General features: G+C 40.0%; 3 protein-coding genes and 1 long non-coding RNA gene across 5 annotated transcripts in view; 2 read left to right on the top strand and 2 right to left on the bottom strand.

Annotated features, from left to right (window-relative positions):
* LOC103386877 (potassium voltage-gated channel subfamily KQT member 5-like) overlaps nt 1-10,361 on the bottom strand; it is a 72,858-nt gene extending 62,497 nt beyond the window's left edge. The window contains exon 1 of the mRNA XM_025060703.1: nt 9,279-10,361. Within this exon, the coding sequence (XP_024916471.1) occupies nt 9,279-9,676 (398 nt within the window). The 5' untranslated portion in view covers nt 9,677-10,361. The remainder of the gene's footprint in view (nt 1-9,278) is intronic.
* Nucleotides 10,362-11,141: 780 nt separating this feature from the next.
* On the top strand, nt 11,142-15,563 carry cnrip1b (cannabinoid receptor interacting protein 1b). The gene is made up of 4 exons (XM_008321295.3): nt 11,142-11,537; nt 14,368-14,512; nt 14,770-15,444; nt 15,502-15,563. Exons 1-3 carry the CDS (start codon nt 11,359-11,361, stop codon nt 14,932-14,934), a joined length of 489 nt encoding a protein of 162 aa, XP_008319517.1. The 5' UTR covers nt 11,142-11,358; the 3' UTR covers nt 14,935-15,444; nt 15,502-15,563.
* Nucleotides 15,564-22,873: 7,310 nt separating this feature from the next.
* The window catches only part of LOC112487813 (uncharacterized), a 2,924-nt gene continuing 387 nt past the window's right edge, over nt 22,874-25,410 (top strand). Inside the window, exons 1-4 of one of the 2 annotated variants that reach the window (XR_003051264.1) lie at nt 22,874-23,534; nt 24,003-24,060; nt 24,505-24,661; nt 25,310-25,410. This is a non-coding gene — a long non-coding RNA (uncharacterized LOC112487813). The remainder of the gene's footprint in view (nt 23,535-24,002; nt 24,061-24,504; nt 24,662-25,309) is intronic. The other variant, XR_003051263.1, reaches the window with a different exon arrangement.
* The window catches only part of map4k3b (mitogen-activated protein kinase kinase kinase kinase 3b), a 16,768-nt gene continuing 15,117 nt past the window's right edge, over nt 23,760-25,410 (bottom strand). Inside the window, 2 exon segments of the mRNA XM_025060668.1 lie at nt 23,760-24,623; nt 25,004-25,059. Coding sequence (XP_024916436.1) covers nt 24,434-24,623; nt 25,004-25,059 — 246 coding nt within the window. The 3' untranslated portion in view covers nt 23,760-24,433.

Genomic DNA, 25,410 nt, shown 5'->3' with positions numbered 1-25,410 from the left:
GGGAAGTGAGCAGAGTGACGTGAACAACAATGGCAGCTGCCTGGTACTATCCCTTTTTCATCTTTTTTTTTTCCTCTAAACGAACCCACCACTGCTGCTACAACACCCAACATTTCACTGATGACGTCACCGTCGGCACAAATGATTCACCTTGACACGTTTACAACAAACAAACCCTGTCAGACTCTTCCATCTCAGCGGCGTCGGCTGCTGTTCTGCCTCCGTGTCACCAGGGGGAAATATGTATGACTAAGAGAAATAAATTATTCAGACTCTTTTTTTTTCCATTGGCTGAGCTGTTTTGTGCATTTTTATGAGACCCTTAGAAGTGTGTGTATATACATCACATCAGTGCCCTGAGCTGCTGAAATATTCACGCCCTCGTGAGACGGTTTATTCCCACACATCCACAGGAAGCAGAATTCCACCTCGTTGTGTGTGTGTGTGTGTTTCTGCAGTTGTGTGTTACTAACATGGATCCTAATATGTTTACACAGGGAAACTCTGATGAAAACACAACAGCTCAGTTATTTAAATTATTCAAGCCAAAGGCAAAGACTTGGTTAAAGGTGAAGAGACGGCGAGCGTCGGCGATAATGACCGTCCACAGATCAGCAACACCAGCCAAAGACGAACAACAACTTTTTTGATTCTTGATTGCAACATTTCCACAGTAGTTCCTTCAAATGAACTCCACCTATTCTACTGAGGTTCAAGCTACCTTCTCAGCTAACTGTTAGCTTTACATCTTGCTAACATGCTAACATACATCTGTGTTTCCTTGAAGTAATGATACTATCCATTCACAACTTTTTTTTTGTTTTAAACTGTTTGGCCAAAATTAGACTATTTTATTTTTAGGCCAACTTCAGTTAGATGTTGATTGGTTTAGTTGTGAAACTGCCTACATTTAAAGGAAGTCAAAGCGAAGGCGGCTTAACCATAAAACAGGAAGCAGGTGTCAAGCATCGGCCAAGTCAGCGCCTCGTAGGAGTCTTCTCTCTCTCTCTCTCTCTCTCTCTGACACGGAGTATGTGCCGCTCGTTTCTCCTCATCTCTCCTTCCTACTTTCTAACAAGGTGGAACTGTTTTAGAAAGTCCCCGTGTCCTTTCACTCTCACCAGTCAGTTCATGTGGACAAAAGTGCCCCTAGTGGTGAGAGGGCTTTTATTTGCATGTGTTAATGTATATGTGGGCGTAAATATATGATACATCTGAGTGAGTGCTCCTGAAGCATGTCCTTGTGCAGAGAACTGGCAGGGCTAACTGAGGTGTGTGTGTGTGTGTAGGTGTGTGTGTGTGTGTGCACGCAGAAGGCAAGGATAGGGTAGGAGTCAACGTGACACGAGCCCAGCAGCAGTGCACTGTGTGTGGGCAGCAGAACGCAGCAGCTCAGCCTGTCTCCATCCATCAGCGCCGCAGTCGCCTCAGCAAAGTGGCACCGCCGCTGATGTAGGAGAGGGGCTGCCGGATGTGTAACAAGCACACACACACACACACACACGCACACACACACACTGTAAAAATCTAATGTACTCATGCGGCGCACACACACACACTGTGAAAATCTAATGTACTCATGCGGCTGTTAACCACGTCGTCCTCGTCACAACGTTTATCTTTGATTCTGGAATGAAACCAAAACCAGTTACAAACCAAAGTCTTCAAAATAAATATTGTCGTCAAAGAGCAGGTTAGAACCTGAAACAGAGCAGCAATTCATCACTGCAGAAAAAACAAAAACAAAAAAACTCAGAGTAGAGAGCAACGTTTTTTCATTTCTATTTTGATTGTTTTTAAATGTATAACGTTAGACTAGAAAAGCTACAAAATCCACAAACTCAGGGGAAGAGACAAAGAGTGTCGAGCATCGACTCGGCACAGTGGGAAAATCAATGGAACACGGAGGGGGGGCGGGGGGGAGGAAAGGGGGATATCATACCTACTGCAGCTTGGTTGTTTGATCCATAACTTAATTGTAAGTTTCTGGGGAGAACAAAAAATAAAGTGCAACACAACAACGACTGTAGCGAGTGTGTGTGTGTGTTTTAGTTCACTCCACCAGAACGACAAAGATAAAGTGAGCGTGAAAACCAGGACTGCTCTAATGAGTCAGTTCAATAATAAAAATCAACTCTGTGTCTGTGGGTTCTGATAAGTGCTGAGAAAACACAAAGTTACTCGACAGAATAAACAATGGTTTCACAGCTAAGAGCCAGCCTGGAATTTGGAATTTGTTATTTTGGTGGTGGATTTTTTTCACAGGGAATAGAACCGAGAACCTGTTCATGTAGAGAAATCTTTAATCTGTTGTTTTTTAACGGTTCTGCTTTAGATCACAGGATTCACTGCTCCTTATATTTGGAATAGGGTCTTGTGAAAGTTTTCCAGACAACTGATGTCAGTAGGGTCGAAAAATATCACCATGTAAAATGCCTGGTCTTTGAGTCTTCATTTAGCTGATTCACGTGATTATTCACGTGATTATTCACGTGATTATTCACATGGTTCTTTATTGTTAATTTGCAATAAGTTTATTAAATCTTTATTTTTCTTGTTCTCCATATTAGGTGTATAGGGAGTGTGAGGAATGAGAGTAAATTAGCAATAAGTTTATTAAATCTTTATTTTTTAAATCTTTATTTCCACCAGCTAACAGTTAGCTCTGCTAGCTCTCCTTGTTCTTGACTGTGTAGCTGTGTTGGTGTGAATGGTAGTGTGAATGACCGTTTGTCCCTTTGATGTGAACCAGTGATGGAACAGAAAGTTCTGGATGACAACCTGATGAGGATTAGGTGACAAAAGTTTCATTAATTATTCCAGGATAAATTCTCTTTTGTGCTGGAGATTCTCTCTCTTTTCAAACCAGGAAGAAAGAAAACTCTCGTACAGATAAGAATGAAGATCTGAATTTTCTGCTCTGTACAAAAAAATAAAAAACCTTGAACTCTCTGTTTTCATTGTCAACTTCTCTTTGAACTCACTCATTGTCCAACTGTCTGTGGTTTTTCTCCTGTTCTTCACCACATCAGAGTCGTTTGATGTCATCACTGCTCTGTACACACGAAGGACACACACACACTCACACACACTCACACTCACACACACATAATCACTAAAACAGCACCATACCTATTACTGCGACTCCAGAACACACCATGACAGTGTTTATACACACACACACACACACACACACACAACCCTGTTATTACTCCATCTTTTTGGCACTTCGTTTTTTCCAGGTTTTTCCATTGGGTTTAAGCCAACACGACCTCCTCCTCCTCCTTTTCCTCCTCCTTTTCCTCCTCCTAACTTTTCACCTGAAAGTAACTTCGACACAGAAACTCCTTTATGTGCTCACATTTCACAACTTCACCCAGGAAACAGAGTAGAGTCTGTGTGTGGGACCACTTTGAAGTCCTCCGTGTCTGAATGCACAGGTTTTATTCTTCCTCTCTGGTTAGTGCACCTGCAGTCTGACAAAAGACACCAGAGTCCGTGGGCGGAGCCAGAGATGCTGCAACTAAATGCTGAGAAACTACAACACAGCGGCGGGAAAACATGAGCTCAACAGACACCAGACCACAGTCAAACCACTGACACAGACCCCTTCCTGTTTCAAGGTGGTTCACACAGAGACAATGGCTGACAACAACTCCAGGCTGACGACGTTAGACTCTGAAATACTGGGCTTGAAGTCTTTATTTAATTGTATAAAAACTACAGAAACTCGTCTAAATAGGCAAAAATTTCAGAAGAAAATTAGAGAAAGATTACATTTTTTACTCCAATCAATAGCCAGATAAACGGTTACATCAACTGTGCCAGAGTAATAAGGAGCAAACCACAGCTAGGATTCACCCTACGCTGATGACGTTCTCATAATCAAGCAGCTGTATCTTCATACTCACACGGTCGCGTCTCTAAGATTAATAAAACTGAATATGTCCTTCATTCTCACGTCGCCTTTGTCGTCGTCGTTATAACCCAGTGCTGCCCCCTTTATTTACTATCGGTTACATTAAACCCCACACACATTAATGTATGGATGAGCAGAGAGAGAGAAACATAACCAAATGCACATTAATGTATGGATGAGCAGAGAGAAAGAAACATAACCAAATGGGGGTGGGGCACTTAGAGGAGCATAAGCAGAAAGATAAATTCTCCTTACATTTTTAATGAAGCTGTTTTTCTATCATTTATTACAACATGAACGATGAAAGATGGGAGAGGGATTCTGGAATCAGCCGGAGCTTCATGGCCACCGGACGAAGACAGACTTTATGGCTAAGTAATGTTCCAAAACCTGCACCAAAAGTGCAGCACACCACTACCACCAGTAATGCCTCTGTGCCTGCACACACGTATGATCCAACCATGGAAACACTCGGAGGTTTTCAGCAGTCTTTGTGGACATGTTTTTGATCAGCTAGGACCTAGGATCTATTCTGCTCCAGACTGGTTCATGTAAGACACCACGTTTGACTGACACCAGGTCTGCTGTTCCTCTTTTCAACAATCTTCTTTCTTCTTCCTCACTATTAAAATGCAAAACCTAAAACAACTGTAATAGGGGAAACATCTTACGTGTATCGCTCACCTAATGCAAACTGTGGCTGGAACCCATTTCAGCTAAATGTGATTATCTCAAGACACGCCATCTCATTAGCAGAATGAATCCTAATGGTTCAGTGTGGGAGCACTATTTGGCAGGCAGCGAGCCCAGATGCTTATCAGTGTCCTGATTCATGCTGCAGTCCATCAGCCGCTACATCTACAGAACATCATGGAGTCTGATGATGCTCGAGCACAAGGAGAGTTTTCAAACACCTACACAAACACACGTGATCTGACGGGCTGTTCATCCAGACAAACGTGGATTCCTAGAAAAAAACGAGACCAAGATTAAACAAGTGTTTACACCGTCAATAGTCAAAGTAATAGAAGCTTCATTAATTTATCCTGTAAACTGTTTCAAATGTCAGTGCACATGGATGACTATGCATACCTTACATTTGACATTGTTATTAAGTGAATCATCCATTAGGGGTGCAGTGCAGAGCTAAGAGGTAGAGGCGTCAAAAATTAAAAAAGAAAAACAACTTTGTGAGGTAGAGGTTGGTAAAAATGTCCCTGTTTGTAGGTGTTTGCAAACTATCCTTGAGCAGATCAGAGTGACAGTTAAAGTGGAGCAGTTTGGAGATAAATTTGAGAGGACAGAGAGTGGAGATGGTTGGACAAAGGATGTTGGAGCTGGAGTTTAGGAAACGAAAGAGAAGTGAACAGTTGTCCTCTGCTTTTCACCCGTCACCAAAGTGAGCAGTTTATAAGCAGTGTGTATGAGGACGGTGCCTTGCTCAGAGCAGCTCAGTGGCAGCTGGTGGACTCAAACCTGAAACCCTTCAAACCCAAGTTCACTTCCTTAACCACTGAGCCACCGCTGCCTCTGAAAATAAACATTGTCCAACACGAGGAGAAGAAAAAGAGAACAGAGAAGATGGTGGATGTAACAGCAGAGGTGCCGGGAGATGGACGGAGATAAGGGCAGATAATATTACTACATTAATTATGTCTTCTAAAAAAAGAAAAAGAAACTACATGAAATTTGAGAGACTTTCCATTGACCTTGCATGAAAGCTTTAAATCATATGAATAAATTATGATTTGGTTTCTAAAAGTAAAACGACTTGCCAAAAAAGTTGATTTATTTGCTCAGTAAAGTTGAACTAGTTAATGACTTGGAGCAGTTTCCACAAGTCTGTGGTGACTGTAAAAGGGAATGTTTAACGCTGCTGGCTGAAAGTTGCAATTAAATAATCATTAAAGGAACACATTTCTGACTGGGGCACGAATCAGGTCGAGCTTTGACATGATACCAACCCCAGAAGACCAGCATCATCTAATGAGGCCAAATGTCGATCAATAAATGAATAGAAACACGACATGGATTAGTATTTTTGGATTCGCAACATTTTTTTTCCTTAACTGTCGACAGGCAACGTCTCCTTGTTCATCAAAGGTTGCAGGAGCAAATTTAAATAAGAAACAAAAATGATGTCATCCAACCTCTATGATTGAACGACTACACCGTGATAGGTAGTAATGTTGACAAAGTATCGGAGGCGGTTACAGGAGACGCTGGGACTGTACTGGGGCCAAATCCTCTTCTATCTTTTTGGAAATCTAATTCTGGAGATTGCTGCCGGTGCAGTGATGTATGGGACTGGAATGTCTTCACTGATAAATCCTTCAAGAGTTCACATAAAAGTGTCAGGAGTCTGAGAACACCAGGGCCAGGACAATTACTGGAACATACTTTTTGGTAATTAACAATAGGAGAAGAATAGTCTCATGTGAGGAAACTCACTTCTTCAAATCTAGGGTTTTACTTATACAAGATTTTTTTTTTTAACTTTGTCTTGAGGGAACTGCAGTACAGTGTTCTGTCTCTCTATGTTGTGGTGTTGAAATGCTAAATCAAAACAATAGGTGTTCAAATCAACAATCAAAAATGTGCCTTTATTTGAAGGAAATACTAAATCAAAACGATAGGTGTTAAATCAAAAATGTGCCTTTATTTGCAAATCATCAAAAAAATCTTACATCTATACTTAGAGCGCCCCCTAGTGGAATATAGGATAACTTTTTTTTAGATAATGCAAATAATGTATCGCTGTTTAGGCATCATCAAACCTGTCAAAACACAGGAAATATGGTCCGAATGTTTGTGCAAACATTTCTACGTCAAAGTTAAAATGGCCTTCGGCTTTTGGAAGATACAATATCACTGTCCTCATCTGTCCTCTGGCTGTTTGTTGTTGTTACAGCATTAATTCTTGTGATAAAGATGTAAACATGATTTGTAAGTTTCCTGTGACCTTAACCCCTGAACTTTACCCACAAACACTCCATGGGCTCGTCGTCCAACAGGCTAACGGATGAAAACAGGTTTAAAACTGAATTTTGCTGTAGTCGCTGAGCACACATTTGGAGCTAACTCCTTCAAATGTTGGAGGTTTTCGCGGTACTGAGATGAGTTTGATGTCCGTGACATCTTTCATTCCAGTTGCCTGCTTCCTATCTGCAGCTGATGCTAGCTAGCAAGTGTGGGAGGCTGTAGTCCAGAGCAGATGTAACAACTTAACCCCCGCTGACCTCAGCTGTCCCGCCTGAGCAAATAAAAAGTCAACATCCGGCTTCGCAGCCCCTTCTCTGACAGCTCCACTTCCTCCTTCTCACAGCACAACCTTTTCTAACACAGCATTAACCAGACGGACCATGTGACTTTACTGTACGGTCTTGTACCTGCAGGGCCAATCTTTGCAGAAATCTCCAACAAAAACTGACTAAAACCTGTGTGCAGATTCAGTTCATGTTCATAATTAGATAAATGGCCAATAACCAGAAGCCAGACAGGAAACATTTAGCGAGGCTAGCTTTCTCCAAGGTTTGACTAAGAGACAAATAAAACACAGGATGATGTTTGCTGCACAGACAAGAGCAACATCTACAGAGGAAACTCAGGAAACTGTTGTGGCAGGAAGTACTGAGCAACACCTGTCCACAAGTCAGGACTTGTGACTGTGACTACCCCCCCTCCCCCCCCCCCCCCCTCCCCAGACCAACACATTTACAGCATCTTGCTTTCAAAACATCACTGAACTTCTTTAAATGCACAAAAATCCCTACGAGCTGCTATTGTTTATTAAAGGAGATGAAACTAAACATCGGTGTCTAAACGGTCATTTTCAGGGACTTTTCGGGGGCCGTACATGTACGGTGGCTTTTTCAAATGTTTTGTTTGTTTATCTGCATATATTTGATCCAGACACTAATCGTTTTGGACAGCAACATGAAAATCTACCAGATTCAATAGACGCCTCACCCTGACTGAGTTCTGTGAGGCAATGCAAGAGTCTGTCTGTGCACAAGTCCTGAAAACCCAGACACAAAACACCCTGAGTCTGGCAGACCTCATCCCCACTGAGCCACAATGAGAGAAATACGCCTCAGCAGAGAAGACACGAACCTAAAATAGGTGGCCGTGTCTTAACTCACCATTTGTGCACAGTCAAACAGTTCATAGATTGTCAAGCAAACTGCAAAGATTATTATTATTAGAAGAACTGCAGGTGGATTCACGGATTCAATGATACAAACAGCACGAGGCAACATCAGCACCAATCCTATTAAGAGTAGACAAACACTGACTGATGCCTCCTGAATGTCTGAAATTAGGTCCAAATTGGTGAAGATTGAGTCTGCATGAAGCAGGAGCAGGCTGCATATATTTCCTAAATTTAATCAGTGATTTAGCCCAGGGAGCAGAATAAATTCACTAAAACCTTTCAGAGGTTTCAGAGATTTTTCCTAGATCTCTATCCATCTCAGTATGTGTTGTTTGAAGACTAAAGATTAGCCACATCCCTCCTCTGAAGCATCCATCCTTTTTTCCCCCCCTCTGTCACACTAATCTTCTCAATGTCATCCTCCTTCACCACATCCCATAATTCCCTCTACAATGTTAACTCTCTCTCCGTCACAGGTGTCATGCTGAGGAGTAAGGGCACTGGTGGCACCGGGCCAACTGCAGGTGCCTCTCAGGCAGCACAACTGTCTGCAACAGAGCAAGATAGGAGCTACAAAAGTACAACAGCACCAAGACCTTTGTTACTTTGTTACTTTGTTGCATTGCCTTCTGTTGTTGCAACTGCAGCTGTTTTCTTTGTCAGTCAACACCATCAAACTCCATCAACAATTACAGCAGAATTATAGTATTTTTGCGTTGCAGCTTCAGTTTCCTACACACACTCTGGCTGAAGCAACAGGTGATAACGATCGTCATCTGAAACCCTGTAATAACACACAACCACTAATTAAATCAGACTAATTGGGCAGGATGTCTTCACCGGATATAGGGTTGAGCACAGAGATACTTTTGTTTCTTTTTACTAATGATGACGGGGCTCATGATGTGGAGGCTGCAGCTAAACATGATCTGAAGCCAAGGTTTGACAAAATGACTTTAAATGATCAATAACTGAGATAAACTTCAGTCTGATGTGACATGGTTTAATTTTAACATATATTTCTAAACAAGTCTTTCGAGGGTTCGATCTCTCTGGATTAAATGGTTCATGAAAAGTAGGTAAATAAAGTGAACGGGTGTTGGAGACTGTCTGTGAATCTGCAGCACAGGTAAATAAAGTGAACGGGTGTTGGAGATTGTCTGTGAATCTGCAGCACATGTTGTTCTAAAAAACGAAAGTACTCACACAAACGCGTGGTAAATAAACGCCCATTCACGCGGTCTCTCCAACACATTGTAGAGGTAATTCTGCAGGCGTCGGTACCGGGCGTTCCGGCGACCGCTCTGCGCGCTGTAGGTCAGCGGTTTCCCCAGAAGACTGAGCCGGGCTCCCTGCTTCCTCTCCGCTCCCGCCGCACCTGTCGTTCCGGGAGACAAGAGACCGTCCCCGACGCGCGCCGTGTTGTTCATCTCCCTGTGCCCGGACTCCACATCTTTCAGTGCGTAATCCTGCGCCCGGCGTGCCGAGGAGCTCTTTATCCAGAGCCCGGTGTCCCCTGTGTTGGCTGTGTTGGCTGTGTTGGCTGTGTTGCCTCCACCTCCGCCGCTGCTGCCGATCTCGTCGCCGGTGTGACTTCTCGGCATGGCATCACCAGCGCAGGCGTGGAGTGCGCCGGCAGAACCGCGGGCATTCGCACATGCAACCGAGTGCTCTCCGCGCCAGAGGTGTGTGGAGTTGAGTCGACCTTAGTTGTGACTGGACCAAACGGCAGGAGTCGATGAGTGAAAGCGCTACTGAGTTCTGTTCATGTCACCACACCGCCTCATGGTTTTCTCTCTCCTTTGGCCTCTTCGACCATCTGCACTAGGTTGGACGAGAGGCTGGTTAAGAAGGAGGGGATCCATCTACAGACATTCAGCTGGGGGAGGGCGCGCTCACCCTCCCACAACCTCCACAAGTCTCACTCCCCCTTTTCTCTCTTCCTTCCTTCCCTCTAACAGAGAGTGCAGAGATTGGACCCCGAACCACTGGACACGGTCGGTAGGTGGTCTCCGCTGGCTTCATGTGACGGTCGTATTAAAACCAAGAGGCGCTAAATGACGCAGGTCTTACGCAGCCAGGGAACCGGCCATCTGACCAAAACAAGCAGAGTATTTGTTGGTTTATGATTGGCTCCGGGCCAGACAAGTTGAAATGAATAACTCCAACAACGTAAACATTAGGTTTCTTTTTCTTTTTTTATTAGAGTCTGGAATCATGAGGTTTATAGAGGATCATAGAGAGATAGATAGATAGCACTTTATGAATCCTTTGGAATTTCCCTTGGGGAAATTTAGGAAGATTTAACATGAGGCTGATCTCGTCAGTCAAATAAAATATAGAGGTAGGTTTAAGGTTATATATTTAGGTTCATATATTGAATTGGCTTGTCCAATGTATAAACCTGTGTTTACATTTTAAAGTGTAAAGAATACCATCAGCAGGGTGACAAACATGTCAACTCTTGTTTTCACTACTTTCTAAAACCCCTGACGGAAGATTACTATCAGCCCAGTCATTTCACCAGTCAACCACGTGCTGCCTAATTCTACATTCACATTTTGGCGCTATAAAAAAAACTGTCAAAAAAGATGTCAAATGAATTAATAACTTCATTGTCCTTCAGTGTCTCAGTTTTCACAGGTCACTTTGTCACTTTTCTTCAGTGTTTTTCACGTTTGTTTCCTCATTAACTTCCTATTTCCCTTTTCTGTTTTTTACATTTTATTATTTATATTTATTTTTCCTTCTTCCACTCCTTCCTACATTAAGTAGATTTCCTACATCAATCCCTGTGTTGCCTTTGACCGAAGCCAAGTTCCAGCGAGTGAATGAGTAAGGAAATGCCTCCCTCTAGCGGTTGAATATTGGTATCGCACTTCAGTACATGGACGTAATTGCTCGTATGTATGTTTATTATACTGATTATTATCAAACGAGGCACGCGGTAATTATCACCTTTGAAACTATTAAATTTATCTGCTCCTATTCTTTTGACTTCTATCAGTGACTTCAGACCACTCTGCCAGCAGATGGCTATATAACCAAAAAGTGAGAGAGAGAGAGATAGAAAGACAGAGAGAGAGAGAGAGCATTAGGATTGGGATTTAATCTGGAGCGCCTGCAGGTTAGACAGGATTACGCTGCTGTATGGTCTCTACCATGACCCTCTCCGCACGGAATTTCCGCGTATGTATGGACTGATTCCAACGGGAGACCTTCAGCAAATAACACACACAACAACCAAAAGTCAGCCGTGCAGACGTGCCGCTGTTTGTACTGAAACATGGCCGAAGCCCCGCACATCGTCAAAATCGGGATTACGTTGAAGATGCTTCCCAACGACACCGCCGTCTACTTCAAATCCGACGGCGCAAGGTTCGGTCAGACCCGGACCATCAAACTGCTCACCGGATCCAAATATAAGGTCCAGGTGGTGGTGAAACCCGGAGCGGTCCAAGCCACGTAGGTCACTCTTCGTGTTTGTAGAAAGAGACGAGAATCCAATGGTTCAAATAGAATCTCAGCGACGATCACGGTTCGGTCATTTAATATTTAGATGATTTTTTTTTTCAAACTGACACAAATCAGTAAAACTATGAATCACACTTTGTCAATAGAATCATAGTCATCAGTTTATGCAAAATAGCACCACAGAGGGCTTTAATGTACGTAGGTACCGTATTAGGTTGTTTGCCCTTTTAACATGGACCCCCACCCCTGTGAGTGTCTCCACATTTTTTGGTTGGGGAGCCTTCAATGAAAATGATAAATATATATTTACTCATATAAACTAAACATACTTTATAAATACAAGATTAAGATTATTTCTTACAGTAATATGTGTGTATAAGGCCTAGAAGTCATACTTATAACAAACATTATTTTGGTCATGTGATTTTCTCTGCCTCTTTTTTACAGGGTGATAAACTGTAACTTATTGACCCCCAGGTGACGCTATTGGCACACGTCCTAAATGTTGTACGTGTTCAAGGGTCAAGTGGTTATACTGTACATCGCACGCGCATAATAAACTCCCACCTTCAACAGTTACTCGTTTTAGGAACAACACAGGAAGAAATATCGTTTGCTACACTTTCGTCATTAACACCGTAGATCAGAGGGACTCCTTCAGTACAGACTACAACTCTGGGAAATAGGATTTTACAAAGCACCACCTGAAGGCAGCATAAACCTCAACTGGCCACATGTCAAATCCTCAGATTATGACTGGTGTCTGTGCTTTGTGTCAAACATTGGTTGGACTCCTGTAAGCAGGGTATGCTGTTGTGTTTTTTTTAAAGTACTCTCTGTATGAGAGTGTGTATTCTGCCCCAGTGAGCATTTTGAATATTTCACAGAAGTAGGTCACATGATGACGTGACGCCCATGGTCATTTCACACAGCTGTTAACCTTTATGACTGAAACATAAACAGCAGTAGGTTTATCGGATGCAGCGTTATAATGTTGGGAACAATAAGTTGATTAGAGTAGCTACTAAAAACCATAGTTTTCACTTAAATCTCAACATTATTAAAAAACAAAAACAAAGTGTTATCAGACTACTTTATCACAAACAAAGTAGATCCTTGAACAATGACACAACTTCTTTTTTTGTTCTTTTTCTTTCGGCATTGTCCCTTTTTTCAGGGGTTGCCACATTGATTTACATATTGCATATTCCATATCTTCTACTCTGACTCCAACTATCTGCAAACAAAAGACACAACGAACTTTATAAATAAGAAGTGGCGATTAGATGTGAATCGGAGCACAATTCTAGTTCCATCTACCCAAATCAGTCATGTTTTAGGGACTTCAATGTCCCTGTCCTTACTGTCACAGCAGTTTCTCAAATTTATGAATCCTAATTTATTCGCTATTTACAATGACATACGTAAAAACAGTGGCGTACCGCGTATACTTCTCTGCTAAACAAATCCACTTCCTAACAACTTTATCACGGCTATAGAAACCGCTGTAGTCGTTATAGCCATGCTAACTCATGTAGTAATAATAACGACATTACTAATGCAACAAACCCACGGATCACAATTCTGCCACAACTGCGACATGATAGACATAAAAAACACATCGATAGTCATATAATATAATTATTTTACATCATTTTACTCACCAAAACTTCTGATCTTTTGTACACGAATCCGTTCTTCCTTCTTACATGAAGATGAGTTTGATTAACCTGTTGTACAGATTATCCGTACGTTGAAGTTCTTACGTCAAGTCCTTTTCTATCGACGTTCCTTCAAATACTGAAAGTTCAAGTCTGTCCTGTCAAATATTGTGGCATATGTTTTGTTTTTCGCTTTGGGCTGAAAATGTCCGCTCGGCAGTGGATTAGTGGAAGCAGAGAAAACTTAATTTTCGTGGGTGTAAATCACTCGATGCAACTTTGCTTGGAGACAGTGTGTCCTTTTGATCATCAAATCAACTCCCTTAAATCGCTAAATTGTATCTATGGGCCTGCTAGAAGACATTAGAATTGCTAATATCTGATTGGTTAAAGAAACAATCTCATTGCCTTCTGATTTTGAAGGCCGTGGGGCAGAGTTCTTTCACCCTGGCAACACTTGAAGCTGAAATACAACTGGATTAAAAACTCGACGTTTCTGTTTGTCGTTCGACTCCTTGTCTTCTTCTCGCTGTTCATTTTATGGGCGTAAGTCAGCGATACGTCACAGCACCGCCCCCACGATTTCTAGGAGCACTGCGCAGTTTTATCCCCTGGTATTTATTTACTTCCACCAATCTCTGTGAAAAAGTCACATTTTATGGTGTGTTATGGCACAATGACAAGTAGTTTCCTTTCCTTCTGTGGCCTGCTAGAAGACATTAGAATTGCTAGTATCTGATTGGTTAAAGAAACAAAGAAGGCCGTGGGGCAGAGTTCTTTCACCCTGGCAACACTTGAAGCTGAAATACAACTGGATTAAAAACTCGACGTTTCTGTTTGTCCTTCGACTCCTTGTCTTCTTCTCGCTGTTCATTTTATGGGCGTAAGTCCGCGATACGGCACAGCACCGCCCCCACGATTTCTAGGAGCACTGCCGTTTCATCCCCTGGTGACAAGTAGTTTCCACCTCCACCAATCTCTGTGAAAAAGTCACATTTTGTGGTGTGTTATGGCACAATAACAAGTAGTTTCCGTTTTTTTTCAAAACTTTAGACTTGGCCTCATGATTTTTAATTGGCTCAACATAAGACAAATGTCAGAGCTAATGTTGAACCACTGGTTTTACAAATGTTTGTTGACATGTTGTCACCTGCATGCAGGTCAATGAGTGTGGGTGGGGTGACCTTTCCTCTGGAGCAGCAGTCCAAGGACCCTCAGTCAGTGGTCTACGCTGGTCAGTATAACACTGATGGGGTGGCACACACCAAGAGTGGAGAGAGGCAACCGGTTCAAATCAGCATCGAGGTATGAATTTATCAGATCAGAATTATTATGATTATTTCCATGTCTTGTTAATCATCGTCTTTCACTACAGCGTTTGTGTCCATTAATTTTGATATACGTCTGCTGGCAGAGTTGTTTCTATGGTAACAGATATTTTAACAACACTTTGATGGTTACAGTTGTTTCTATGGTTACTGGTTTACTTCTCCACTGTATCTCAGTATTTGTTGCATGTGCTACAGCAGGATGCAGTGAACTTGTGCGTGTCTGTCCTCCAGTTCACAGAGGTGGGCATGTTTGAGACCGTGTGGCAGGTGAAGTACTACAACTACAACAAGAGGGACCACTGTCAGTGGGGCAACAGCTTCAACAGCATTGAGTACGAGTGCAAACCCAACGACACCAGAACACTCATGTGGGTCAACAAGGAGATGTTTATCTGAGTGAGGAACAACGGGAAGGTCCACCAGCACAAACACACAACACATCATTCTGTTATTTGTTAAAGGATGTTTCTTTTTGACGGTTTCCTGTCCCGTAAGAATGTTTGCTTAAAGGTCATCCGTTTGTTTTTAACTTCTCTCTTTCCTTTTGAATCTTCTCCTTCATTCATTTCGTTCATTCGTTTGAAAAGAGGCAAATATGTTAAAACAAATGATTTTCAAATTATTTCATTTTTAAAAAATATGATTAATCACTTGGTATCTGTGGATTAATCAATCAGTTTATGGTCAAATCAATACTCCCGAATATGGTTAAAAAAAATTTTTTTTATACTTCTGGAACAGGAAGGAAGTGTCTCACAGAACGTGTGGAGAGTCTTTTTTTTCCTCTAAACTTCAGTCCATTCGTTGTCTCGTTGTCCCTCCACAGCATTAATCGGTGTACAGTCCTGAACAATTCATCTGACTGTTGTTGTTGTTGCTTCAGTGAAACAAAAACTCTTTCCGCAAGTTACAGTCCTGAACAATTCATCTGACTGTGAAGTGAAACAAAAACTCTTTCCGCAGGCTGTGTAAATGACATGTTTGTACTGTGTATTAGAGCAGCGATAAGTGGGTGAATTGAAGAACTATCGAAGTCTGCGTCATTCTGAGCCTCGTGGACCTGATCAACACAAATTACCGGTATTCATGCATGAATTGAGTTGTGTGGAGTTTAATTTAAAAAATATTTAAAACTTCAAAATTCAGCCATCAGTACATGTCAAAGTATCTGGACAATTAAGCAAAGTAAAAAAAATAAATTTAATGATCTTTTTAATACTAATGATTTCAGGGACATCACCTGCTAAAAAAAAAAAAAAAGATCTTTTTAATACTAATGATTTCAGCGACATCACCTGATTTCACCTCTGAGCCCAATCGAACGTTGGGTATCAAGGTCTTTTACAGTCGTGCACTTTGCCATGTTGTGCCCTACTAACATTTTTGTAACGGCCTGTAATGAACTGATGGCACTGCACTGATATAAAAGGAGCATAGAATACGGTTTTTGTTCTTGGTTTAAACGTTGTTTTTTGTGTGAGTATCAGTGTAGTATGTGAGGTTGTGAACCGTGCACAGTGTGATGCAGTAGTCGAAGATGATGTCTGGTACTTTGTGGCTGTACTTGTGTGTCTGTGATCTCTACCTCTTCCAAATGGCCTAGACATGAGTGCTTTGTGAGTTTATATATATATATTTCTATATCTAAACAATCATAACTGTGGAACTGTTGTGGAAAATGTTGATATATTTTAATGTGATTTACAGAAAAGTTTTCTACTAGCGTGCGTGTATTTTGGTATTACTGTGTCATAGTTTTTTTGGTTTTTTTTTGGTAAGTAAGACCTATGCAACCAAAGTAAAATGAAAGTATTGCAATAAAGATGTGACACATTGTGATGCAACATTCATGTATTCATGTTCTGTATTTAGTAAAAAAAAAACAACGATCGTACATAAATTGCCACTGACACCTTGAATTATTGAAAATAAATAGTATTTTGTAATTTATATTATTGATTGTATTAGAGAGGTTGCAGTTCCGTTGTATGACCACTAGATAACGGAAAAGTACAATAATTTGAAGACAATTACACCCGTTAGTAGTGATGGGAAGACCGACTCTTTTTACTGATTCGGATCTTTGATTGTAAAGAAGGCTGCGGTTCTCCGACACTAAATACTAAATACTGAAAGCAATTAAACCATGTGGAAATATAAGAAAGAAAAACACACCACAATGTGAAGATGAATGAGAGCAAAAGAGACCCGGGCTCTCTGTCACGTGACAAATAAAACGAATCTGCGAGAACGAAGCGAAAGATTAGTTCACAGCGAAAGATTAGTTCACAGAGAGTGATTCGTTCACAGCGAAAGATTAGTTCACGGCGAAAGATTAGTTTGCGGCGAAAGATTCGTTCACAGCGAAAGATGAGTTCACAGAGAGTGATTCGTTCACAGCAAAGGATTAGTTCACAGCAAAAGATTAGTTCACAGAGAATGATTAGTTCACATAGAGTTATTTGTGAGTGATTCGTGAGTTCAATATGAACAAATATTTCATATGACTCGGGTGTCACGAGTCATATGAAAGATTCGTTCATATCGAACGAATCACTCGCGAACGACAAATCACTATCAGCCGGTGGACTAAGAGATAAAATGTCGGTGGATTATGGCTGGTGCCAAACAATAAACGCAGGTTGAGGATTGCCAAGCAGAGAGTTCCCGTGGAGCAGAAGACCCAAGAACATAAAGGAATCTTTCGTCATATCTCAGCCAGCTTTTTGTTTTTTTTAAACGCAAACGAAGCAATCATACGATTCAAAATGCACCTGCACCGACGGACGGAGTTCTCGTTCTCAAAACTTCCACGTCAAACCCGCGAAAGAATATGGCGGTAAGTAGAGTATCTGTGTTTTTGCCTGTTTCCCAAATGTTATGTTTGTCGTTTGGTTAAGACCGTTGTCCGTTAAGCAAAATGTGCCTCTATGGTATCGATTATTTTCGCCTAGCTTAGCACCGATGCTTAGATGGCGCCTCACACCAATGTTAAAATAATACGTGCATGATTTTAATTGCGGTTCATCACGAATGAAATCATCTTGATTTCCACTTTAATAGACTGGCTCCTGGGTTGTTTATAAACATAGTTTTTGACCAAAAATGACATGAAAAGTTAGCATTCTGACAGAAAATTTTATAGAAAAAAATTCTAAAAATGTTCTGTGAATGCCCTAGTTTTATGAGAAACATGCAGGAAAAGTTAAATATTTAAAAAATAAATTTACAAAAATTTTCGTCAACATTTTTTAGTTTTTGACCAGAAATGACACGAAAAGTTCACATTTTGACAGAAAATTCTAAAGAAAAACATTCTAAAAATGTTCTCCAAAAGTCCTAATTTTATGAGAAACATGCAGGAAAAGATGAAATAACTTTACAAAAATGTTTGTCACATTTCTTAGTTTCTGACCAAAAATGACATGAAAAGTTTATATTCTGACGGAAAATTTTAGAGAAAAAAATTCTAAAAATGTTCTCTAAATGCCCTAATTTCATGAGAAACAAACGGAGCCCAAAAAGGGACATGGGGGGAAAAAAGAAAAGAAACGTAACTCGTGCTCACGAGATACTTTCTCGTGAGCACGAGAAAGTATATCTAAAACATTATGCCACACATACATATACGGTAATACATTTAAAAAAACAAAACAATCATGTACAGTACGTACGGTTGGAAAATCTAAGTTAGCAGCATGTCATGCGTGACATATGTACTGTAAATATGGTGAGCATTTAATTAATGTAGGATACCTCAGTTCGACACAAGAGGGCACTGTTGTTGTTGTTCTACTGTTGATAACAGTGTAGGGAGGTTCGTGAAGGTAAATACGGATATACGTAAATCATCCTCATCCTTCATCCTCCTCATTCTTCTGAGAGAACGCATAATAATATAAATCTCATCCACTGAGCCCAATAATTGTAAAATCTCACCATGCCTCAGGCCAAGCATAAAGTACAATTCAACTGAATCGTGTAAACGAGCTATATTCTTGGCTTGCAGGTGGACTTTCATTATTTCATTAATTTCATTTTTTTATTTATAGAGCACTATTTATTTCATGCACAAAGAAATCTCGGTGTGCTTTACAGACATCACGTAATTACGTGAAAGTTATCACGAAATACACTGGTCTCTCTCCTATCGCAGTCGTTGCGATAGGAGGGCATAACAACAGTGCCCTCTTGTGTCGAACTGAGGTATCCTACATTAATTAAATGCTCACCATATATACAGTACATATGTCACGCATGACATGCCGGTGTCTTAGATTTTCCAACCGTACGTACTGTACATGATTGTTTGTTTTTTTTGTGTGTGTGTTTTTTTAATGTATTACCATGTGTGTATGTGTGGCAAAATGTCTTAGATATCTAAGATATCTCGTGCGCACAAGATACGTTTCTCCCCCCCTCCCATGTCCCTTTAGGGGCTACGAAGAAACATGCAAGAAAAGTTAAATATTTTAAAAATAATTTTACAAAAATTTTCGTCAAAATTGTTTAGTATTTGATCGGTAATGACACAAAGTTCACATTTTGACAGAAAATTTCATAGAAAGAAATTTCTAAAAATGTTCTCTAAATGCCCTAATTGTATGAGAAACATGCAGGAAAAAATTACATTTTGAAAAATAATTTTACAGAAATGTTTGTCAATTTTTTTCTAGTTTTGACCAAAAATGACATGGAAAGTTCACATTCTGACAGAAAATGTTTTAGAATTTTTTTTTCCAAAAACTGTCTCTAAATGGCCTAATTTTATGAGAAACATGCAAGAAAAGTTAAATATTTTAAAAATAATTTTACAAAAATTTCCGTCAATTTTTTAGTTTCTAATCGGAAATGACAAAGTTCAGTTTGACAGAAAAGTTTATAAACAAAAATTTCTAAAAATGTTCTCTAAATGCCCTAATTTTATGAGAAACAGGCAGGAAAAGATGAAATTTTGAAAAATAATTTTACAAAAATATTTGTAATTTTTTTTAGTTTTTGACCAAAAATGACTTGAAAAGTTTACATTCTGACAGAAAATAAAAATTCTAAAAATGTTCTCGAAATGCCCTAATTTTATGAGAAACATGCAGGAAAAGTGAAATATTTTAAAAATAATTTTACAAACATTTTCGTCAATTGTTTTTTAGGTTTTGACCAGAAAAACAAACATTTCACATTTTCATATATGATATATTTATATGAATCATATATATGATATATATAAATATATATATATTTAACAGAAAGAACAAAAGACAGCAGTGCGACCTGTTTTTTTTTTTTGCGTCCTTCTTTTTATTGTGTTAACCTGTCATCTGTTACACTTCTGAAACAAAATATAGGCAATTATACAGTATGTAAAACAAACCCATTTTTTATTTTACACTATGTACACGTTCAGAACCTGTGCAATAAAACATGAAAACTTAAAAAAAAGGACAAGAGTGGATGAAAAAGCGACAGAGCCGAGGAGACACGAGGTTTTCAATCTGTATCAGTAACATAAATTACTAATCTGTTTATTTCCAAAAAGCATTTATGATTTATGCATAAAAGTTCCACATGATTGAGAATCAACTGAGTCAGATGTTCATGAAACTTCTGTGTTTGACCAGAGAAACGGGGATTGATTAAATCCCACGGAAACCTATTGTTATTCCAAGTTAATGGATGAGTAAAAAGTATTTCCTAAAAAAAGAAGAACCTGCTTGTTTCAAAAAAAAGCTTGGCTTCAACATTAAAATCTATTCATTTACAGCAAATGTGGAAAAAAATAATAATAATTAAAAAATTGTTTTCTTACGTCTGACACTAAGTTGACACACTGCTGATGGCTGCCTTTTTTTTCTTCATGAGCTTAATTTCTAGGACACAAAGCGAGGTAGACTAAAACCTAATTTTGGCCATTCAAAGGTTTCATCAACATTGTGGCTTTACATAAAAACAGAAATTACACAAACTATTGAGATTTCACACCAAGGAATGTTTAATTTCTTAGTCACTGGTAAAAGGCTTGGTCGTTTAATTAAAGAAAAAAGTTAAAAAATAAAACCTGGATGAATATTTAGGTCTAACGTACAGACTAAATATAAGAAGTGGATGTTGCCTTGAGGTACAAAATACAGATGAGGAAATTTGAAGAGAAAATGTGTCAGTAAAGTTCATATCACTGAGAACTGTATTGTACCTATAAAAAAACTTAAACAAATAGTTATAGGTACAAAACTGTCTGAAAGATAGACATTTTTTTTATAGCTATCGCTAAGTGTTAGAGAACATGCCCTTAGAAAGAAAGGTTAAAAAAATGTCATGAAATCAGCAAAAATAGCCAACCATTGTAAATCCATTATTGAAGTCGTTCTAGAGAAGCTAAAACCAAGCAAAAATAAAATAAATCATAAAAATTCCTCCATTTTGTATCCAGCAGCTTCATCCATTTCTTTAATTCAGTCTGTGACCAAATGTGACGTCTTCAAATTGTGTAAATGACTAAACAAACGGCGACGTTCAAACTGACCACATGGTCTGGACTCTGGTCCAGTTCAGATGTTTCAAACCGATGAGTGACGGATGTGACGGATGTGACGGATGTGACGGATGTGACGGATGTGGGCTGGAGGTCGGTGTACGAGCGTGAAGGTCAAAGTTAAAATCACGAGGCGTTTACTGAACTGTCACTGGGTAAAAATGTCATACTGAACAAAACAAAACAGGAATTGGCTAAATTGTCGACTTGTAACACAGTGGTAACAAACTCCTGGCTCGGGGGACATTTCTATCCCGTGAACACCTCACATTTTGGCCCTGACTAAATTTCATTAATAATTTTGTCCTTGTAATAAGATTGAATTTTATTTTTGTTTCAATTTTTAAAATGCAAACATCTGCCATTTAGGAATTAAATTATTACTGGTCGGCACTGTAATTTTATATAGTATTTAAATTTGACCAAAATAAACATTTTGTTTTGAACTCGGCTAACTTGAGTTTGAGACCCCTGGTGGTAAAGTGTAGTAACACTCCAGCATCGGCCAGTACAGCATTAAATTTAGCAAAAAAACACAAAAAAAAAGATTTCTAGTCTAATGAGAAAGTTTCACAGCAGCAGCTCATGTGCTTTCCTGTGTCTGTGTAGGCCCTGACAGCTGATTGGTCGGCTGTTGTACCACTGGAAAAGGCAACAGCAGAAGAAGAACAGACTTCATCCTGCAGGCTGAAGCTAGGTAAGCGACCTCTGACCTTTGAACCTGCCTACTCGTGAGAAACAAACTTTTAGTGTCTCCATCTGTAACGTCTGGTAGTGTTGACTACAGTCTTCAAGAGTCACAGTAACGAGTGGAGTCAAAGAGTTACACAGATAATTTAAATGAACCATATATTGAGCCACGTCATGTCCATCATCAGGTTTGATCCTAATGATTAATATTTATATTTTTATATATGTTTAAACTGTGATTTCAATCACTTAACGTATGAAAGAAAGGTGGAAATGTTCCAGTGATGATGTCATCTGTTTGTATTTTTACTCTGGGTCAAAGGTCAGGATCAGGTCACATGGACTTGTCCACATAATCCTTATGTTTTTATAAATACTTCCTCTATTTTACAGCCAATGCTTTTATAGCACCCCCTGCAGGTTGGACAGCGGTAAATAGATGTTTTCCCCCAAAAGATTTCTCTCAGACCTGAAGTATAATTATCACTTTTATTTTACTGTATTCAACTTATTCACCCGTTTGTTTGTTTTTTTAAATTTGACGTCTGATTCTGTGTAACTCTCTGACACGACTGTTACTATCACTCTCTGACACACACACACACACACACACACACACACACACACCAGGTCATATAATGACATCACATTTGTTTGTCAAATACATTTTGTCCTTTTTGTGCAAAGTTTAAACACCAGGTGGTTCGACGTTACGTTTTTAATATTACGGTTGTTTTGTTAAAAATGATGTAAAACGACTAAAAGGAACAGATGATGGAGGAGAAATTAAATTTTTCGCCAAAAAAAAAAAAACCAAAACAATCACGTCCACTTTCCTGATTAGGATTAGAATACTATAGCATACTGCAAGTGATGTCACTTCCTGAACTTTGTCACATGATCAGGGAAACAGGAAGTGAGTCAACTACCCCCTGGGCGTCAGTCTCACCTGGACTGTATTTGCCTCCACAGATGTACAGAGCAAATATACACACACACTCGTACTATATCTACACGACCAGTCCTTTTAGTGTTCCTCAAAAAAATACTACATTTATATTTACAACAGTTAAATAGAGGTCAAATAAGCACTTGTGTGGTGGTGGGGGTGTCAAATAAGCACTTGTGTGGTGGGGGGTGTGTGTGTCGGGGGGTGGAACTTTAAAAGGTAGTGAAGATTTTTAAATCAAATTTTCTCTTTTACATTTTTTTAAAAAAAAAAGAAGAAAATAAACACAAATAGAAGAGACGAGACACCGCGGTGAGTGTGAAGTTACATCATGCCACAATAAATAAAGGTGACGCTTGAAAAAGAGGGAGAGAAGGAGGGAGGGACTCTGTGCAAGATGGCCGTGTGTGTGTTGTGAAGCTTTAGCACGAGTAGTAGTAGTAGTAGTAGTAGTAGTAGTAGTAGTACTAAAGGGAGTACAAGGAGTAGTAGTAGACGTAGTGTTGACTTCTTTGCTGGACGCTGTTGTTTCCAGTGTTGTTGTTCTGGGGGGGGGGGGGGGGGGGGTGTAGGATTATATTAGGGTTCTAGGTTGAAGTCTCTGTCTTGGGGGTTTCGAACCGTCGACCACCCCGCTCTCCTACTACAACATGCTGGACTGAAACACATGGAAAACACTGTGATGTTTTGTTTTGTTTTTTGTTGTTGTTTTTTTTTTTTTTTTTTAGAAAACGTCTGTGAAACAGTTCACGTCTGAGACAGAGTTTTCACAGCTACACCGTCCACAGGCTGACGGGAGGAAGAAGAGGAGGAGGAGGAGGAGTCCAGGTGAGGGGAATGAAACATGTGTCTCTTTTGTACACTCTCTTAATAGCAACAGTGGTGGGGGTTTAGTGTGTGTGTGTGTGTGTGTGTGTGTGTGTGTATATACACTGTGGGTCTCAGTAGCTGTTTTCGTGGCCTGCCAGGATGTAGAGGTTGCTGTGGGCCGTAGGGTTGTCTGTAGGTCGACTCTCCGTGTGTGTGTGTGTGTAAACACACACACAGACACAGACACACACACAGACAGAGAATTAAATTCAGATTTAAAGTTAAAAAAAAAATGTAAACATCAGTCTCAGAGTTTGTATTTTTTATAGTTGAAGATTCTAAGACAGAGACTGAAATAAATCACAGTAACTCATTTAAATCACATCTTTCTGTAACATCAACGTCACTGATGCACACACATCTATTCTCCACTAGGTGGTGGTAATTAACCTTATTTTTATTGTTTGTTTGTTTTTTTCTTTACAGCCACCAGATGCAGGGAGAGCTACAGCACAGAGTCACGTGACCTACAACAGTAACACAGGTACAGAACCACATTTCCCATGAGCCACAGCAACCCCATCTCCTCCAGCATGTTGTTAGTTTTTCTGACCAGATAGCGTTAGAGATTATTAGAGATTATTAGAGGTTTGGTTTTATTATTATTATTATTAGACCCAGGAGCCTTCAATCAGGGGATGGATTTTATAAAAGCTCTTTGACTGAAGGAGAAACCAGATAGAAATGTGTTAATACTGACGCCCCTGATTCAGCTGCAGCTCAGAGTCCACACCAAATCATCAGCTCCAGACACGATCAATCAATCAACGATCAATCAATGATCAATCAACGATCAATCATCCGATTGTCAAGTTTAAATTTTCATCATTGGATCAGGTGATTTGGTGTTTGTGCTGTTAAGTCCCACACCCACAGGAAACCCCCCCTCCCTCCCCAACAGAACATTTATGAAGCTTCTCATCGACAGAGTCCCGACACAGAGAGAGAGGCAGAGTTTGTGGAGCCACTTTGTCCAGTGAGCGGTGAGTGTACCTGGGCAGAGATAGGCCAATGTCCTCAGCCTCTGGGTCCATACAGTCTGCACGTCTTCAGTGATGAAACATCAACATCAACATCAGCAAAGTGTGAGTTAACACTGGGACGGTATTCACGTGTACTCTGTCTGTGTCTGTGTGTGTGTGTGTGTGTGTGTGTGTGTTAGAGTTAGGGGTAAGATTAGGCATATATTTGCAATAGTAAAGGCCAACCTTTCCTTCAAACTGGTAAATATATTTTTATACATTTATATTTATTCAAGTTTATTCAGACATTGTTTATTCTGTTTCTGTTGTTGAATTTTCATGTTTCAAGGAAAACAAAGTTCTTTGAAAAGCTTATTGTTCAGGTCTAGGGAATGTAATGTGTGAGAAATACATGAATTATAATAACCTCTGTGTGTGTGTGTGTGTGTGTGTGTGTGTTCTCACCTGTCTGATCCCAGTAGTCTAAAGATTCGTGTGCTGTCAGAGATCTCCTGTGTGATCTGATCAACAGACGGACAAAGTCAGTTAGACAGTGGTACACTACAGGACAGTACAGGACAGTACACGTGTGTGTGTGTCAGTACAGTACAGTACAGGACAGGACAGTACAGTACAGGACAGGACAGGACAGTAAAGTACAGTATGGTACAGGACAGACAAACCAACATTAAGTGTTACTTCTGAATTCATGTTTTTTTTTTCTTCACCTCGTTGGTCTTGAAACTCCGCCCCTGCATCCCGTGTCTCCAGAACGCCAGCACACTGTCCTGAAGACAAACTGAGGACGAGCAGAAAAACGACGACAACAACAACACAGTGATGAGTCGGTTTGATTCTGACCTGTTGACCTG

Source organism: Cynoglossus semilaevis, chromosome 12 (assembly GCF_000523025.1).
Source record: "Cynoglossus semilaevis isolate Cse_v1.0 chromosome 12, Cse_v1.0, whole genome shotgun sequence".
NCBI classification, from domain to species: domain Eukaryota; kingdom Metazoa; phylum Chordata; class Actinopteri; order Pleuronectiformes; family Cynoglossidae; genus Cynoglossus; species Cynoglossus semilaevis.
The sequence above is the reverse complement of the archived record's forward strand: the minus strand, read 5'-3'. Positions and strand labels throughout refer to the sequence as shown.

Coding starts and splice junctions, on each gene's coding strand:
- cnrip1b (XM_008321295.3), top strand. CDS start 11,359: ATGGCCGAAGCCCCGCACATCGTCAAAATCGGGATTACGTTGAAGATG. Junction 11,538..14,367: donor CCCGGAGCGGTCCAAGCCAC/GTAGGTCACTCT, acceptor ACCTGCATGCAG/GTCAATGAGTGTGGGTGGGG. Junction 14,513..14,769: donor CGGTTCAAATCAGCATCGAG/GTATGAATTTAT, acceptor TCTGTCCTCCAG/TTCACAGAGGTGGGCATGTT.